The sequence below is a fragment of the Ammospiza caudacuta genome, chromosome 2 (genome assembly GCF_027887145.1).
Source record: "Ammospiza caudacuta isolate bAmmCau1 chromosome 2, bAmmCau1.pri, whole genome shotgun sequence".
Taxonomy (NCBI): Eukaryota; Metazoa; Chordata; class Aves; order Passeriformes; family Passerellidae; genus Ammospiza; species Ammospiza caudacuta.
In genome coordinates, this window is record NC_080594.1 from 16,684,537 (window position 1) to 16,704,911 (window position 20,375).

At 40.3% G+C, this 20,375-nt stretch overlaps 1 protein-coding gene across 2 annotated transcripts in view; it reads right to left on the reverse strand.

The window, feature by feature from the left end:
- Positions 1-20,375, reverse strand: part of CMSS1 (cms1 ribosomal small subunit homolog) — a 225,370-nt gene that overhangs the window by 9,810 nt on the left and 195,185 nt on the right. For both annotated transcript variants that reach the window (XM_058825537.1, XM_058825538.1), the window contains 3 exons: positions 10,956-11,056; positions 6,235-6,306; positions 2,501-2,630 (listed from right to left, as the gene is read on the reverse strand). In XM_058825537.1, coding sequence (XP_058681520.1) covers positions 2,501-2,630; positions 6,235-6,306; positions 10,956-11,056 — 303 coding nt within the window. The remainder of the gene's footprint in view (positions 1-2,500; positions 2,631-6,234; positions 6,307-10,955; positions 11,057-20,375) is intronic.

Sequence of the window (20,375 nt, forward strand, 5' to 3'; positions counted from 1 at the left end):
AATGTAGAAGAAACTTTGTATGGGTTAAATCAATGAAGGTAACATCTCTGAATTGCAATTTCTTTTTTTTCACCCAGCCTGAAACCTTGAATACTGGGCTGCTGTACAGGTGTGATCACATGCTTTAAAGAAAGTTTTCATATGTCTTTGTCACAATGAATCAAAGCCTCAGCCAAAAGCCTTACACCCCTAGACTGTTCCTCCAATGTACCTGAGATGAAATATGTTTGTACATCCCTCAAATGATTCATACTGTGTAAATGCAAGAATCTACGAATAATTTACTTGTCAGTAAGTTAAGTTTGTTCACCTTCTGGTCTTTCATATTGTGGCAATCCACCTAACTATATCAACCCTAACAGCAACACCTCCACAGCATTTTCATTGCTTTTCTCTTTCTCCATTTCTTGCTGACTTCTTTTCTCTGGTCACTGTTAACAGTGTCTTTTAAAAGCACTCTGTGGCAGACATGCCATTTAATTTCATATAATGGCAATGGAGGTCCTAACAGGTTCTTTGGAAGGTCCTTTCTCATGCCTATACAGAAAATCAAAGTTCTTAAAAAGGTGATTAAAATTCCATGGTCTGAAAACTTGACACTGTTGTTAAGGGCTCTTTCCCTGATGGAACAACATGCTTTTGCAGAGCATTAACAATTCTTCTGTCCTTAAAGACTAACATATTTGTCACCATCTTGCACTAAGCACAGCCCCTCAGGGTGCCAATGGATATTTGCTAACACATTTTCTAAACTAAGGAGTTTTCTTCAAAGACATTATTCATGCTCACATGGATGGTGCACTGTGCTAATGCTGAGAGCATCCATCCAAGATCTCCATCAGAACAGACAATGCAACAAACTTGCTTTGTAGCCAATGCCTGGCTCTAAGTCCTGTCTTGCTAAAACCTTTTATTTTGCACTGATTCCTATTAAATCCTGAGGCTGACATTTACTGGAACTTGAGCTTCAAAGGAAATAAGTATGTACAACTGAAGCATCAGCAGCTGATTTACTTTAAAAATCATGTTTAAAAGATGCACTTGATGCTGGTAGGGATGGGCAGGGGCTGATCTTCTGAATACATGTTCTCATTAATGACTGACAGCTCAAGAGGTCCTTTCTGAAGGACACAGCTTCAGTCACTGACTCCTCACCAACACTGCAGTATTCACAACAGTTTTAAATAGAAGTTTCAGAAGGGGGGGAAGAAACACACAGCTCCAGACTGCAGCAAGAGACCATGCTGACTTTCTGACCAACCCTGACCTTCTGCACTTTGCCAGTGAACAGGGACACACCACTCCAAAGTAGCTGCTTGTTATTTACTCGGTGCTTTGACGTGAATGACTTGACAGCTGTACAAGTTCATAAACTCCTTGGCACTCTAAGCCTTCAACTCCCAGCAAAAAAATTAAGGAAAAATATAGCCATCCAACACATATGGAAATGGGTGACTTCAGTAGCCCAAAGGGCTCTTTTAACAAGAAAGAAACCAAACCAATTTATTATTTCCTAAAAATCTTATATACCAAAAAAATACTTAACACAAGCTTTTCAAAGAAATCTATATGGGATTTTTCCAGGTTTTCTTGATCCAGAAACAAAGCTGAGACTGCCCCACAGAAATAATGAAGGGTTCACCTAGAACCATGGGGATTAAGGAAGAGCACCTAGAGACAGGTTTATGCATTAATAAAGCAAAAGCACTGCTGGACTAGAAGGCTCCTGCATTGGGCACAGGTCACTGACAGTTCAAGAAGTCCCAAAGGTGAGTGCAGGTTGGTTACCAGGCTGCTGCTGTTCATGAGCTCTACCAGCAAATAATGGACAGTGTCTGCACAGGAGAAGCAGAGAAGTTCAACACTGCCATCATCTCCAATGCAACCTCCAATTGACAGAAGCTAAGCCTGCTCTGTCTTGCTTTTTGCCTCTTCTATCTGGCTTTTAACTGGAGGCAGGATACCAGGAACAAAAAGGGTGCCCATGGCTAAAATTTGGTCACTTCACACACGAACCAAAATTATCACCTCAATTCATGCCACTCCCTGAGTAACCACTGCATTCAAAATCTCATACCCATATGAGAATGATGCCTCATTATTCCTTTGTCTATTTCTGTCAGCCCCTTATTATGCATTGACTCAGATAATCCCAGGAACAAAATACATCTCTCACAGCATCTTGGGAGCTACTATTAGGAATCTTAAAATTATTATCAGAAAAGTCAGCTTCAGAAATGAATACTTTATAATAAAAGGAGATATCTAAACAATGTTTCATTTCCATTCCTCCAAGAAACCTCGCATTTATTCCAAAGAAACTAACATTTCAACTTAAACAGCAAATTAATATACAGTAAAAAAGAAAAATAAGAAAATATTTTCATTAAAAAGTACAACTCGATTATGCCCCAAAAGTCTTCTTTCCTCTGCAGAAAAAAAAGTCAATAGTATCATGAAAAAAACCCATTATTTACATATTAAATAAAGGATAAGTTACCTGACAGCTTTAATTCCTCTATTTCAATCACAGAACGGTTTTCACCAAAATGTTGACTAAGCAGATTTTGTAGATCTGCAGGGACACCAGGTTTTGGAGCAGATTTTTGCAGAATATCAGAAATCTTCTTCTAAAAAATCCAAGTAAAATGGTTAATATGCTATTTCTATATAGCTCTTTGGCTAGCTAACAACACTGTACATAAATGTTCTCCATATCTTTATACAGTTATATCAGTTTAATTATGGCTTAATTGGGAAAACATCTTACAATGGGATAAGATTCCCTGTGTCTTTAGAAGGAATGCAGACTTCAGATGCAAGTTGAGATACTTACATAGGATGGTCTGTGAGCCTGAACATTAAAAATCTTGTGCACTCACCTGAAATGCTGCTGTAACAAAAACACAACTGAAAGCTCTTTTTGAGTTTTGCTATTGCTACACTTTAGTATCAGATTGAAAGTTCAGGCTTTTTTTCCCCTTATTTGTTTTAGTTTATGATTCTCAAGGCATATCAACAGGAATCTAATATGTGATGTGGTTATATTTTGATTTAAACAGGGTAACCTTCTATCTATATTTGGAAGGGAAGATGGTTACCTATATGCACAGAATACCACACCAGGGTGATGAAAATTTGTTAAAACAGCAGAACCACAGGTCAAGCAGCAGGAACTCACAGCTGCTTTGCTCTCCCACACTCTAAGTTTTTAAAAAAAAAAAAAAAATTTTTAGAGACTGAACATGAGTTCATAATGATTGTGTTCTGCACCTTAGGAATGTTACCAAGTAACAGGTCTAAATTCTCACTGAAGTGACAGGATTGCTGTATTTTTTGCTGTAATTAAATGGAATATGTGGTTAGAATAGCCCAAGGTTCCCATTGCCAGCACTTAAGAGAAGCAAATGATAAGTATTTTAGAAAACAGCAAATTTGCAAGGACAGAGGCAGTCTGGAGAGAATGACAAGAATGTGATGCCTCTCTAGTTCTTGCTGAGATGTGTTTAGATTTTGAAAGGACAGTTCAAGGTTTCTCAGCTGTGTAAGCTCAACTGAACTCGTCATCAAGGGGTAGCATAAGTAGAGATGAAAAGGAGCAGAAGGGTGTGCTGAGGATGGAACAAAAGGGTCTGTATTTTTGAGGCAAAGTGGGATTTCACAGAGATGAGGTGGATCTGGAAAAATTTTTGGCAGCTTTGGAGGGATGGTGGGTACCTTTAGTTTGGCAGGCTGAGGTTCAGGACAGCAAAGATCAATCAAAATTTTGAAGAGAAGTATGTCAGGAACTGTAATGTCAGGGACAGACCTTCTTCCATCCATTCTTTCCCTCGCTCCATGTCAGCACCTACTTCCTCCTCTCTTCCATCCCCCATCATTCTGTCTGTCCCTCTTGCCCAATACACCCCAAACACTCCAATAACAGCACCATGAGGGGCAGAATGCTGAACAGGAAAGGGCCATCTGGGGGCTGCCAAAACAGCAAAGGCAAGGCAAGCACTGCCTCTCTCAGCCTTTCCCACTTTGTCACTGCCTGCTTCAGCCCTGCTAAAAGCCACATGTGGGTTTGCAAGACCCCAGCTTTGGCAGTGGGAGACATGGAGATGAAGTGGTTTTGCCTTCCTCTCAGTCTAGCTCTGGCCTGGTGCAAAGCCCTCTGCAGTCCCTGGAAGACTTTGTGGAGGACCTCTGGCTGTTCTGCAGGTTTCTGCAGTGCTTCCATCCGCAGCATTCCTTCCCAAGATTCCCCTTCACTTACCACTGTTGTATTTTCCTGCCATGGAACACGTGCCCTCCCAAAGCATGACCAGAGGCTGTGGGAGCACAGCCAGCCTCTCTGTGAGACCCACAACCAAACCTCTCCATTGTTCTTCCCAACAACCCCAGACATTTCTCCCCAGCCCTGCCTCACAAGCTGCCTGTGAAATGACCCACATTTGGGAACCTCTGATTTAGCAGACAGCAGGACAGATCAGGCTCATTTTACCTGGTAATTCAGTGTAATTCACAGGACTGATACATTATTCATTGAGCCACTTGGTTCCTTCAAAAAATTATTGCCCTCTGGAGGGGAGAAGCCTGATACAATGAGAAATTCTTTAAGAGCAAGAGCAGGGACACCTGAGCAAACTCTCTTCCTTCAAGGAGTGCTGTGGGGAAATGTTCCTCATGCAGGAAGTTTTATTATTTTTCTTTCAATTCATTCCAGATGCTTAAAAACAAAAGGGCTTTCCCCCCTTTTTCGTTACTTTTGGAGACGGCACTTTGTTTGGAAGCCACAGATCAACATAATAAATGTTTCCTGATGGGATTTTTTGACAAGCTGTGTATGTCAGCTCAGGGACCCACTGAAAGCAAAGGTGTAAGTAGGCAGCTGCTGTTGGCCTGAGAATGGGGTTCCTTGCTAGGTGGGTTTGCCAGCCCCTGCCATGGCATGCCTTCACTCTGGCTCCAGTGGAGTGAGTGCTGCACTCACTCTGCCAGAGCCACATTGACAGCAAAATCCCACTCTTCCTTCTTCCCATTCCCTGGATGGTTAAGAGGGCTAACATAACATAAAAAGGCCACCCCTCAGCCTTGTGAGGGTGCCAACTATGCACAGTCTGTCCCCCTACAGAAAGACAATTAATTTGCCTGGTGCCAGATAATCTCCATTTAGACTGCAGGGTGTGTTTGTTGTTGTGGGTGAGAATGGAGCATGGCCAGAGGGACAATACAGAGTATTTATTTATATACTTATGCAGAGAGGAAAGGAGTGAACAAGGACAGTCCTTGGCTCAAAAGATGGAACAGCAGCTGGAGCCTGACCACACTGTGGGAATGGGTCACATTCTGCAGCAACTGAAGTTCCACCTTTCTTCCATACAGTCACCCTTTCCTGGTGGGCACCAATTGCAGGTGGGGTGTAGACATACACAACCTGTGGCAAAACCAGCTGCTGGTTTCTCTCGGTCTGGATTGAAGGCACTTGAGATGGCAGGTCATGTTCAGACTCAAGTGTTTACTGTTTCTTATCAGTAAAACAGTCTCACTACTGTGAGTTTGGCAGTTTTTCATTAGCAAAGCACAAAATGGGTAACAATCTCTGGTTACAAGGTCTTTTAAGACTAAACTATCCAATTAAGAACTGACACCTGGATTATTTTCCCTTTTAACCCAATAACTGATCCCAAAGATCAATGGGGACTTTTCTGCCCAATCACAAAATGCTACACAAACCCAAGAAGAAGAAGGAAGAAGAAGCATGAAGAAGAAACCCAGGACAACACCCTGTGCCTCTGTGCCCTCCATCTTTCTTCCATCCACAGCATACTAAAAATCCCAAAACCTAAGTTTCTCACCAAGTGATACACCTACACTACTCTCTATAATCTATTGCACACTTTTGTGGATTCTAGTATATCTTGAAGTCTAGGAAACTTTCTCCATTAATGAAGGTCAAAGTCAGCGCTCCCCTGGGGGTCAAGGCACTCCACAGCAGAGAGAGAAATATTCCCAGTGCCCTGGGTTTCCACAACAACCCTTGAGTGGAACAGAGACAATGCCACAGGTCAGGTTGGGAATAGGTATCTCAAGTAAGATTTAAAAATTAGGAATTTCTCTCCTTCTCTAAAAGAGGTTGCAATATTATGACCACGTTACTTCTCATCACCACGGGGTTGTCCCCATTCTGCACCTTGTAGGAGCATTTAAACCCACTTGCCAGACCCCAAACACACTCTGGGACACTCATACCTTCTTCCTCTTCTTTGCCTTCACAGCACTCTCTTGCTTTTCTTCAGGCTGACTTAAAAAACACTCTGTAGGCTGCAAAACACATTAAAAAATAAGTAAGGAAAAAAGTCACCAAAGGAAGGCAAAAGAGGTAAGAGGAGATACAGAAATGATAATGCTGGGCTAGGAAAAAACAATTAAAACTGAACTTCCCCACCCTTAGAAGGAATCAAATTCTTACAGTTATAGTAATTTTGTAAAGTAAAGTAATTTTGGAGTTGAGATTGCTGTTGCAACCAAGAGAGGGAATAAAAGAAGAGAAAATTGAAGCAATCAGGGTGTAGTCATAATTCCATAAAATGGTGAAAAGCAGGTTTTAATACATCAAAAAAAATCACAAGGTAAATATGAACAAAATTTACCACTAAATTTATATTTTTTAATCTCTGCTATTGTGAATGATAATTTTTCTAAACTTTGCCAGTAGTGTTCTAAAATAACTGGGTCTAAGGTGATCATCCAGAGAGTAAAAATAACATGGAACTGGGCAAGATTAATTAGAAACAATCATGCTCTGAAGTTCCTTCTACACTTGTAATACAAAATTTAGGAAATCATGTTTCAAATTTGTCCTACCCCATTCTTGCTTTGACTTTTCATAGCTGGCAGGGTCAAACACACACAAGAAAAATACATGATGCTATCATTAACCCTCTTTTGTGCTTGAGTGCACAGGCTGAATTGGTCCATTTGTACCAGAGTCCCTGTTCACATAATCCAGGGCTAGGATTTGACCATAACCACCTAAAATTGTCCAAAACAGAGTAAACAAGGCACAGACTTCTTTTGTTTTGAGTGTAGCAATTCTCTTGCCTTTTTAGGGCCTTCTACCTAATGGAAGTGTACATTTATCTACATGGACAGGCTTTGGAACTTAGTAAGTGACTTGCTGAAGAGCAATGGGAAAATAGGCTGAGCTGCAGGAAAATGCTCCATGCCACGATGATGCATTTGGCTGCAAAACTCTGCTCTTGTGAGAAAATGTGGAGAAGACTCATCACATGGAGCATTCCAAAGCTCAGGAACAGCAAATCCAGCACTCCTCCCTGGGGAAAGCCTGAAGGAAAAGTATCAGCAGGAAAGGGAGCCTAGCTGAAAGCCAGAGGAGCTGCTCCTGTGTTGCCTTGGGAAGGCAGCTTCAATCAGGCCAAGAGGGACAAAGGAAAGCAAAGAGGAGTTCAGAGTTTCTGGGCCTTTCTGAGCCCTCCCTGCACTGCCCCACCTTAGCAGGAGGACAGTTCATGGCAACCGGTGCTAAATGACCCAACCCAGCACACTCCTGCCTGTCCAAGCCAACTCTCACAGCCTTATTAGGACCATTTTTTGAGGTTTAATTGTTTATATTATGCCTTCTTTTCCTCCCTACTCCCCTTGCTAAATTAGCTATTAAAACAGATAACCACCATGCTCAACACAAATAAATGACCTCGTACTCTCTGTGCTGTGATGCAGCCCCAGCCACTGCCCTTGCCAAGGTGGGAGTATTGTACAGCAGTGGCTCTGAAAGGAAAGGATTAGGAATTGAAATGTTAAGGATTGAAAGGAAACTTAGGAATTACCAGGGAAGGTTTGGCTGGGGACTTGGTACAGCTAGCAAAGCACCCTACAGCTACAGCTGGAATGTCATGCAGCCTGCATCAAAACCCATGAGAAGTTGTGATAGGGATTATATCTTGCCTCAACAACAGAATTCTGCCCCTGTGATTTTCTCAGCTATAAACAAAGATTATCTTCACTAGAAATGAAGGGAATGACTGCAAGTGGAAACTCACTTTAATTAACAAAAGTCTTCCAGAGTTAATATAAGTTTTCTTGCTTTATTTTTGGTTTGCGGCTATTTTAAAAATCTCTGTCCTGACTCTAATTCAAGTGTTTTTAAACCACCACCATACGTTTCTTCATTCCTATCCCTATACCATTAGCATTCCCAGACACTGAGACTGAAACAGAGCTACCCTCTGCTCTACTCTTACACATCCCAGCTGTCCAGAGATACTTAAAGGCCATTAGCCAGGTGTTTTAATCATAAATTTTATGTTCAACACCATCTTTTATGCAGAGAACAAGCTTTTGCATTGCTTCAGTCAAGGGCTACCTACAAGCAATCAAAAAGTCAGAGAAGGGCCAACCTGAAATTCTGTCCTCTAGTAGAGTTTGATGGTTCCCTATCCCAGTGCTGCTTCCAGCATACTGAAAAATGTCACTCATTCACTTTGGGCCCATTTCTCCCTTCTTATACATCATGACCTGCTTTACATAACTCTGCAAACACTCCCAACTCGTATCAGTAGGAGCAAAGAATGACATGTGCCACACTGCTGAAAAAATTTCTCTGAAAGAAAAACTTCTCACTGCTAAGCTTTCATTCAAATATTTGAAAGTACCACCCAATGCCACGGCGTCCTTTTTGAAGGCACTATGTAACCTTTTCTTTCAACAGCCACAGAAACAGCAGGCATCACAAGCACACAGCAGGCTTGTAGTCAAAGCCTTGCTTCCCTAGAGAAAAGCATGTTAAGACTCAAAATTGCCTCCTTTACATTGCACATATATATTTAGGCATAGTATAATATGCCTAAATTATTAGCCCAGCAATAGTAAATCCATGTTATTCAGACATTAAAAATAGTGATATAAAAAGAGAAATTTTGTGGTGGTGAATGGCTGTAAACTTACATGTCTTTGATGATCTGCAGTCTAAAGTATTTTTTTTTCAGCATCTGATCTATCCTGAACTTCTGACCCTTATCCAAGCATTAGTTGTCTACCTACTCATGCAATAGCTCTTTGCATGCCACCCTTAGGAAAAGGTCATTTGCATGCTTTTCTTATGCAAGACACAAAGCAGACAACCACTGGTTTTTGACACTGCTCCCTCGTGCTCTGTGTTTTTATGCTATTTTTACATGGAAATTCTTAAAATGCAGAAAACAGGAAATTTGTGCCGAGACCGGTGATTTATGAACTAAAATGTCATAAATTCCTTGTTTGTTAATCATACACAGAGCATAAAATATTTCCTGTATTATATTTCTAACAAGCTTTTTTTCTTTACACGTTGCCAAAGTGATGGGAAATTCAAATGTAGAGTGAAAACAGTCTTGCATGTGTGTGAAAGTTTATATTCCAGGTCAACCACATACTCTGACTTTTGGGGTTTGTGACAAAGTAAACACATCACTGCATCACTCAGACTGGAGAGAGATCACTCATTTCACTGTTAGCCTGAGGACAGCCTGCAGACATGGAACATGGATGCTCATTACTCTGTTGGGGTGTCTCGTGACAGGCTCTGAGGTGCCAAGTCCATTGCAGAACAACTTCTAGCCTCTGAATAAGGCAGTGTGAGTAAAATGGGTTTTGTTATTTGCACCAGAACTACAAAACCACCAGCTTTCCATAAATAACTCTGATTTGGTATGTCTAAAAGACTGGCAATAACCCATCCATGACTTTGAGCTCCATAAAGCATTTCCCTCTAGCAGTTTCACATCTAAACATCAAATCACCTGATTCCAACATGCAGGCTGATATTCTTTATATGACAGAAAGAGCAATGGCAGGTGTTCTGCTACAGCTGAGCAGTGCCAGGCTACCTTGGTAAGTAACTTGTGTTGGCTGTCCTTTCTAAGGTTCTCATAAAAAGGGTCAAGCAACCTTTCCAACCAAAGTCTTAACCTACTACTAAATGCCTAAGTGAAAATGGTGATAAAAGGTGGCTCCAAGAGAATTCTCACCCCTCAGCATCTGACCCCCTGGCAGAGTATGTACAAAGGCAATACAGCCTTCTCCTGTACTGCTTGGTTCTCTTTCCTAATCAAAACATTGATCTCATTCAGAATATTTGTATCACTTCACCTTTGGTCTCTTTGGAAAGACATCCAAAAGCATAGTGATTGCTATCATGTTGTTTACACTTCTCTGTTACAAAAAGAGAACATCCCTGCAAATGGCTTTCACTTGGGCAGTTGCCTAGGCATTACAGAGTGAATTTACTATTGACCTTGGGGTCAAAATTGATATCCATAACCTCAAGGAGAAAGAGCTTCCAATGTAATTTTAGCTCTCTGACAGCCACTCAGTCAATTCTCCTGGGTGGTATGAGAAAGGCAGAACAAATTTACCCTCAAACATGAAACTTCATAAAATCAGCCAACCTCTAGATGACTTTTTCTCTCAAACTGGGGTGATGCTGATGTTCCTTGGCATACTCCATGTAATGCTGAACAACACAGTTCCTCTTGGCATTAAATGAAGATTTTAGCAGTGCAAGGGTAAGAAAACATCAATCCATGAAGACCTAAATTCTTTTTCACTTGGACCTTGAACTGGGGACATGCTTGGGTAGATAATCTATATAACAAGTAAATATGGCTTTCCAGACTTCATGTGTGCAGGGAAAGGGAAAAATTGCAAGGGATGATGCTCAGTAGCACCATCCAGGCTTGTACCACTGGACAGTCACTTTGTAGGACAGGCCTGGCAATCTCAACTCACACAAAACAAGCATGAAGTTCTTGCTGAAATGTACTAGAATGTGATCACTTCCAAATAAGGCAACATAATTAAAAAAAACCCAAAAACTGAACAGATGAGAGAGAACAGATCAGACAGAAGAAAAGGACATTATGTTTCCCTATGCATTATCATTGTTGTGCTAAACAATTACTTAATTTACAGACCTGCTTTCTTTTCTTTTTCACAGCAGGTTTGGAATCTGAGTCTTGACATGTTGCTGTCCTGTTTTCACTTGCTTTTTCAGTAGCTTCATCATCTGAAGGATCTAATCAAAAACAAAGAAGAGTTCTTGTTACTGTTTTTCAAATCCATTCACCCATCTTTGCATTCAAAAACAGGTATAAAATCTCTAGCTGAAAGGTTGTCACCATAATACAATCTCACAAGTGGCAATAAATACCAAATGCATTCTTCTTGCTAAGTTTGCTGATACTTCTTTCATAATAAAGTTATTTCCTCCTACTAAAACAAGTCTTGCAGATGAAGGAAAAAAGATCCAAGCAAACACATGCACAAAATCCCTATTCCGAATTCACAAATGCCTTACTGACACACATTAAAGAGGAAAAATTACAAGGCAGGTATAATGTTCTATTGTATAAAAGATATGCACACTTCCTGCAAGTACATTGGAATTGTGTCTCTTACTTCAGCAATAATTAGACAAAGGCACCACTCCCAAAGTTTGAGCAGAATGTCCACAAGACTAAAACACACTTATGTTTTAAAAGACAACTAATAAAATTCAGGTGTCTCTACCCATTCTCTTCTTCATCTCTTTTATCTACAGAGAAACTTTGGGGAAAAAATAAATGCACAACAACAGCTCCCTCCTACAGTGTTATAATAGTGCTTCAGATGTATTCAAACATAGACTTTTCTATTAGGAATTGAGTTACTTCCCTGATTATTGCCAGAAGTGTTTTCATCCATCAAACTGAATTAATTCAACTTCTGTAATTAGAATGTATCTGCCCAACAGGTATTCAGTCATTATTGCAACCTCCTGTATTCCAAAGCTGTAAATTCACAGCTTCAAGATTAAGTTATTTATTTTGAAAAGAGATGAATAGAAGGATTTCTTAAGTATCACCTGAAGTATAGATGATATATCTGTGCATCACTAGTTGTGAACAGAGTAAACTGATGGTCAGAGAACACGAGAGAGAGAGAAAATCAGTTATAGCTGGTATTTACAAATTCCATGTTGAAATAGCTATCTACTGAAAAAGGTAAGTGAAAGGATACATGAAAAAGATGCAAAAGAATTTTTAAGCAAAAGGTAAGTAAAGGCATCAAAGAGGGGAGGGAAGAATCTCTATTAATCCAAAAATGTAGCATTATATATTATATGGCAATCAGGCACTGGCTTTAAAAATCTTAATGTGACAGAATGGGTAACAAAATGGTACATATTTATTCCTAGAAAAAGATACCATTTCATAATCTTCACTCCTTTTTCCCACCTTGAAAAGCCTGTGTAACTGTCAACACCCTAAAGTTGGGGTCTGACAGCTCTTAGGAGTTCAAGAAAGTTTAGGAAGTTGAAAAATAGTAAAGAAAATCAGCTTTATTTTAGGATGTTGGATGCCATTTGCCATGAAATCTTACTTGGTATAGACTAGATTCTTGGCAAACCACAAGAGCTTTAGAAAGAGAGCAGCAACTGAGAAGAAAATTTGTTTTCTGTTCAGTAAGAGACTAAGAGACTCCCAAGTGAAGAGGGTAGATAAATATGTTAATGAACTTAATTAAAACCAAAATAAATGCCATGGAAGAAATGACAGCACTTGTTTGCATCTCAGTATAGGATGAAATCATTCTGAAATCTTAAAATAGGAATTCACCAAGAAAAGCCCTCATTTTCCAGCTCTAGAGCAAATGCAGGAATGTGTGCAGTAAGTGAACATCACAAGCTCAGCTGACCTGTGTGTTTCACTCTCCTTGCAGGCACAGCCTCAATCGGAGCTGAATGGACTGTGGCCACACGAGTGCCAGAGCCCAGGCAGAAATGATGTGCCTAGTCCTGTACAGCCCAACATGTGGCAGCAGGTGAACAGGGCAACAAAGAAATCTCAAAGTTTGTTGGACAAAGCTTTTCCTTGCATTACAGAGCAAATATCTTTCTCTCGAGGATGTCCAAGTGCTCCTGTACCATTGTTCCACATTGCAAGGCAAGATGTATTCTATTACCATCTGTATGGGGTTGTCTTTTGTCAAGTGGGCAGTTTTCCTTCTCTCTCTCTGAATGATCTCAATCACTCCTCCCTCTGGGGATGCATCTGCTGATAACAGGCTATTGAATGTCACTGCATGACTGATAAGAACTACAGCATCCTGTTGTGAGATGCCCTGCCCAGAGGGAGGAGCCAAGCATTCCTACCCAGATATAATCTGGAGATTCTGAAACACCAGCACAGCTTCTCCACTGGATTCCCAGAGGAACAGCTGCCTCTTCCACTGGATCTTCAGAGGAACACTACATCCTTTTTTACAGGATTCCTGCTCCAGCAGAACCACACCTGACACTCCAGGAGCACTGCAGCCACAATTCCAATTGGAGTGCTACCAACACCCTGACCCACAGGGTGTCAGGTTGTGTTCTGACTCTGCCAGTGTTGTTCTAGTGTACTGCATTGTTTATTTTATCCTTTTATTTTCTACCCTAATAAAGAACTGTTATTTCCTGCTCCCATATTTTTTGCCTGAGAGCCTCTTAATTTAAAATTTATAGCAATTCGGAGGGGTGGGGAGGGTTTACATTTTCTATTTCAGGGGAGGCTCCTGCCTCCCTTAGCAGACTTCCAGACCGAGACAACCATATGGCTGTCCCTGCACAGCAGCAGATCTTTCCTGCCTATTCCCTCCCAAAGTCACTGAGCAGTTATGTCCCCCAGCCACTTTCGAATCTCAGATACAACACTTTGTTAGAAGAAGCTGAAAAATCACATCATTCAGCATACTCCAGAAAGTTCAAAAGGTGTCTTGGCAATTCAGTGTTACCACTGGCCATTACCATGGTCTTGGTGCCCTGTGGATCACCCTTTCTCTGGCAAATTTATTGAGCTGTATCTTGGTAGAGCAGCTTCTGTATTTAAGGGATCCATCGCTGACTTCTGTCTCATTTGCTCTGACTCCAGAGGTACTGAAAGAGCAGCCAACTTTAACACACACCAGCTCCACACCCCTGGGGTCTTGGACACACTGCATTGAAGCAGGTTGTGGAGAGATGATATAAATGAAGTACATCAAAGAAATCAGAATTGCCTCTTCATCCCTCTTGCTCACTGTGCTTGAGCCTCAAACACCCATTCCAAAATGAATTTGCGGATATTTCACTGAACTGAACTGCTGTGTGAGCTCTTTCCAGTGTTTCACATTGAAAATAAATTAGAATTGCATCAAATAGATTCAGGGGAAGCTGCCTGTGATCTGCAAGCATTTCTTCTGAAATCCCACTTGGCATGCTCTGAAAGGCAAACAGGAGTTGTGTAAGTCTTAAATAACCTCTTCTCTTTCTCACAACTGAAAGACATGCTGCTAGCAATAGCAATCTAAAACTGGACAAATGGTTTCCATGATCTGAAATAGCCTGACAATGTGCCACCTGTTCACTGCTCATTTGAGTTTTGGACAGCACTTCATGGTGCAATGTCCTCTGCTCTCAGCAAGAAGTGAGAGAAGAGGGCACAGACTCAGACTCAACAAACATCAGATCAGATTTGAGCACCTTTCTGCAGTATCTTTACTTCATACAACTGGAGAACTTTCTATCTATTCCAGAAACAATCACCCACGTCCCAGTCAGGACAGCAGCTCATCTCAAGCTGTAATTGCTTGTGACACCATGTCAGCTCCTGTGATGACAGCAGCATTTTGTTACAGGCATCAAAGTACCACAGGCCAGACTCTGCCAAGCATGCTCACATTAAACTGTGTACCTTTCTCTGCAAATAGTTACCTTCATGTCAGTGGGGTTACTCACAAAATAAATCATAACTTGATGCAAATCTATGCAGAAGCTCAGAGTTCACCAGCATGTCTGTAACAGACCAGCACTGTTTGCCCTGCTCTGAGGTGTTGAGCTTCCCAGGAGATCTCTCTCTGCCAGAACAGGAGAATTCACAAATCCTTCCTTAATAATAAGCTGGTGAAAATGCAGAACCTAACTGATTAATACAAAGTTGACTTTCATCTGGCTTGAGGTGCAAAGGAGTGGGCAGGCAGGCGCTGACAGGACACACTGCTTGCAGCGTGATGCTGTTGAGCACAGCAATTCTCTGCCTCTGCTTCCCTGAGACTTACACCATTTACACAGCCACAAGGTCGTCCAAGGCATCAGAACAGTCACAAAGTGCTCTCAATAAGGAAAAATAAATGGGAATTCCACAACTCTCCATGTGTTTTGCTTTGGTATTACATCAGCAGCATGGCACATACTAACAGGCTTCCCAGTCATGAAGCATTTCTATTTGATCTTATTTTGAACCATGCAAAAATGAAAAAAAGCCATTTCTGCTTCACACACACACACACACTTCTTCATTTATATCAATCTCTGTTTAAAATCATCCAGTGCACTGGTTTGTAACTTCTTTCAAATTTAGTACTAACATATGCATGTAGTCTAAGCACATCAATATGTGTACTAATTATACACATGTAAACACTCCTATTAATACATACACATCTGCATGTTTATACACATTCACATAAAAAGTACAGAGATATTTAGATAATTTAACAGGTTCCCTCTAATAATCACCTTTATTAACTAATATATTCACAGCGAATGAATATTTTTTCATTATTTACTGTGGTATTTTTAAAGGCAAACAAGACCTTAATGATATAGGATGTAATGACATGTGCTTTGATGTGAATGCAATTTTGTTCATACTAAATATCTGGTACATACAAATTTGCATTTGCTAGGCTGATTCACTCCTTCTGAGACTTTTGTCCTTAACATGCCACTTTTTGACTCTGAAATTATTAACACAGGAGTTATAATGACAACAACATAAATAATTAATTCCTGTAAGAACCAAGACTGACTGAAAAAGTGAAACTCTTCTAGGCAAGACACTTTCTAATGCCCCAAAATAAACAAAAAGTTATGACTGAAAATAATCTTAAAATTCTTAAGGAAATGCAGCTTGTGGTTCAAGCCAGCCTACGTCTGAAATAAAGATAAATGCAACTCACAGAAATTATGCCAGCCATGGGAAGTCTGTTACGAGACAGGAATATGAAGAAAACAAAAGGAGATTTTTGAGGGAGGAAGGAGGTAAGGTTCTTAGAACTCTTCATAATGTAGGGAGAACCAACATGTAATTAAAAAGAAAACTTGGAAAAGAAATATGTTGTTTTGTATACATACCCAAAGATAAGTGAGAGAATAATTTATGTTAGGTTTTTTTTTTTTTTAAATTTGGTTTTTTGTTTTGTTTTGTTTTGTTCTGGAGCTAAGCAAGATCAGGCTTGATTGGAGTCCAAAAGGCTCCCAGTGACAGAGGCCAGTACAGGACAAGTTCAATTCTTACCAGTGAATTATTCTCTGTGACAAAATTTGAAGGGAACCTGTTTTACATGCCCACAAGGGAGAATCCCTGAACTTTTATTTGATGTATCTGTCTGCAATCAGACATATTCTGGGCCAGAAATCCCTGTTTTTTTTCCCTTATGCTTTCATCAGGGCATAGTATCAGTACTAGACTAGAATTGCATGAGAACAAAGTTTGTACAAAATTTATTATGCCTCTCCCATCCCTTCTCCCCTTTCTGATTTCCATCCTTCTCTGCCTGTTCTAAAACTGTCTCATATCTGAAACCATATTTTAAATAAAGCCTCTGTCCCCTAATTTTTTACCAGAAGTTCAGTACACTGTGGATACAGGTTTTGTATTTGTTATGCTCTCTTTCTAGTTTCAGATATGTTACAGGAAATTATGTGCTTGTCATTATTCTGCAGGTGCACATAGTTCAGTTTGGGTGTGCTGTGATGGATTAATTTCAGGCTGATTTGTAACTGGTCTTTTTATTTACTGGTTGATTAAATTGTACTGATATGTGTTCATTAATCTGGGGCAAAATATTTAAAGTTCTCCCACCTCTAAATTCAGTAGATTGAAACACATTTGATGCCAATTAAAATGTCAAGTGTGTTGGGCACATATTAAAACTTTTCTTAATTGCCATTCTTCTATGGGAGGAAGGGAGAAGAGGGGCAGAGAAAAAAATATTCTGATACTTCCTTATTATTCTCAGTTTTGCTATTAAAAACTGGCCTCAATCTTCAGTGAATCAGATTAAGTAATCTCAAGGTCAATGCACTACTTGGACTTTTTCTCACTGCATCTCTCCTGCATGTCCCATCAGGTACACACAGTGCAAGGTCAATTAAGTTTCTGTAAAATGTAACAGCTGTCAGCAGAATTGGCTCCCAAGTCGCTGTTCATCCTTGCTCAGCTGAGAGGGCTCCTGTTGCCAGCAGAGTTGTGCTGACCACAATAGCTGGGCTAAAAGTGGCAATGACAATATTTTACAGCACACCCCTCTCCTGGAGGCAGCAGAGAACTCAGGGCTCAGGTCCTGCCTTGCTGCCCTCCAGTACCCAAACAACAGAGGAGCTCTTGTAAATGCAGCAGGCCTGGCTGGTGGGCTGGCTAACTAAGAAAAAAGGATTAACATACTTCCCTGACAAAAGGGAAAGGTTCTGCATAGGAGTGGGAGAAGGAGGAACAGAATTCAGCACTTCACACAGTCCAAACCTAAATTACTCAGCTGTGTGTCACCAGCCCAGCTAACCCCAAAAGGAGGATCTCTTTCACGTCTACCAAGTCAATCCTCCCTAAATTCCCTCTCTGTAGGCAGTGGACAGCTTTGATTTTCCCTGTTGAGAAGGCTAAGAATAGCTTAGATACCCTGGAGCCCATGGTGTAAAGCCAACTGGGCAAGCAACAGCCATGAAGCTCTTCTGGGGACTTCCAGATCACAGAATGGCTAAGAATGCAAATTTTGTTATTAATATGGTTCTTCAGACAAATTGCTGGCTATTTATCATGGCAATACTTTAGAAATTTCTAGTAAATAAAATAAAAAATGTTAGATACAAAAGCAATCTGTCCTTGGGAAGATCACCACATAACCATTGCATCAAAAATAGCCATGACAGTGTCAGCATCCTTTTCTTTTCTCTGGCTAAATTAGAAAGGGTCCCCTGGCAACTCAAGAAAAATAAGTAATTCTCCCCATCACAGACATGCATCAAGTGCAGTGAGTGGCACAACTGAGAAATCTAGATGACACATTACAGAAAAAAAATCCCCAAACAACAAAACATCTCCTTACCTCCTTGACTAAGGGTCAGCAAAATAATTTAAAGCAGTAAAGTAAGACAAGATCTAGTCTTAGAAATCAATACAAGAACATATTCTCACAAGAAATGAAAAAATAGTATTTAATTGTATAAAAAGACATAATATTACAGCTTAATGGAAAACTTAGGCAATTTTTGCAGTTTAGCTTTTGCAAAATGGTCACATGAATCACATGAAATGTCTTCATTCATAGGGCCTTCAAATATTTGGGTATTTTGACCATTTAGAACTAAAGAGGGAACACTGAAGCCACTGGTACCTGTTGTTGTCACTAGGGAGCACAAAGCTGCACAGAAAGCTCTCTTGCAGGTTATTACCAGTTAGCAACCATTCCTCTGACTTTACCAGCCTGCTGCAACAGAGACAGAGCTGCATTTCTGCTCAGGCTGAGACAACCTCCATAGGAATTACACATGGTGCCAGGCTCCATCCTCCCAAACCATGCACAGTCCCCCTGGTCTGGGCAGTTCTGCCTTCCAATCACTACAAACTAAGGAGACCAAAACAGGTGCATTCCAGCACAGCAGTGAGTTTTGATGTCTGTGAGGATGCCTCAAACTGCAGACTTTACCTGCCAAGGTATCTGAACAAAGGTATTTCCAAGTGTGTTAGTGAGGCACAGCTGAGGGGCTAACAGTGTGGGACTCCGCACAAACAGACACAGTCCTATCAAAGATTCAAAGGAGCTTCAGCTTTGTCCCCACAGGTAACATTCAGATAAATAAACTTCTTCACACTCCAGCCAGGCTAAGCCTCTGCCAAGTCACTTTATATGAATTCCTGTAACAGCTCCTAAGGACTGGCAAAAACTTGCACTACAAAGTCAAAGACAACATTCTTCTGGAAATGCAGATCCTTTCCTGGGGCAGTTCTAAAGACATATCTAGCACAAACAACTATTTTTGCCTGATAAATCCTGTGACAGGATATTCAGTTAGTCCTCTCTTCTTTACTCTGATGGATAATTTAAATTTAAATCACTGTCCATTCAATCAAAAAAAGGTCTTAATAGAATAATATCAAGTTTATTTTCATTATACTCTGATATGATAAAAAAATGGTTTTTTATCACAGACATAACTATCTGCAATGCAAGAGATTTCCCATAATACATTTCTAACAATTACATCTCCCCTTTTTTAAACACTTTAATACTCAAAACAGGTACTTACAAACTAATTTCTGACATGACTTGCTGGCTGGGAGTGAATTAAGAGACAAAACACAGGGCATATCAGCGAATAAGATCAGAGGAAATCCTCTGTTGCATATATGTAAGCACAGGAGAATAAATTTCATATGATCGAGACTAAGCCCAGCTTGTAGGATAGCTACAACCTCACCCTCTTCATAACTTATTCATTGTTATATTTTGCCTGTAAGACAGAAAGATGGTAGAAAAGCCACAGAACATGATTGATCAGAGGTAAAAAGTAGTAGGCCACTCACCTTCTAATAAGAATTAACTTTTTCACCTGCTAAGTAGAGGTTGAATATGCCTTGGACAATGGAAAACAGCCTCACCAAGGTGAGCAGAGAGAACTCAGTATTCATTTAGTCACTGGAGTTTTAAAACCCATGGTTAGAAAGGACAAACATGAAGATCTGACATGACAGAACATGACAGGTCCTTTTACTGTTTGCCATCCAATTTAATTTCTTCATTATGAGCTTGCCAAAAAAGAGCAACCAGAGACTTCAGCACAGGGTACAAATCATATAAATCAGTTCTGTTGTTTTGTACCCTTCACCAATGGTATAATGAGTGAAGGCTGACATAACATCCACAAATCACTTCAGTCTACTCTTTTTCTTTTGTTCTCTCAAAAACTATCCTTCAAGCTGAAACTTCCAATAATCTCCTTATAACTCCAAGTTTAATTCAAAAGCATTTTATAGAGAGATAGGGAAGTGGGAGACTGTTTTGTTTAATCCTGTCCAACAGTTTATGCTCATACAACAACGTTGTCCAACTCTGAAAAGCAGAGGAACATGGCAAGCCAGGATACCAGCTGACCACACTGGAAATTGTCTGAGTCATTATGGTTCACAATCTCACCTTGTAAATGCTCTGTGGGATATTTTAACAACTACAAATGTCTAGGAATTTGGGGTTAATCAAAAGAAAAATCAGCTCACACATACTAGTTACAGAATGTTTAACAGTGTTGAGGGATAATCCCACGAGCCTGGCTTGAAATA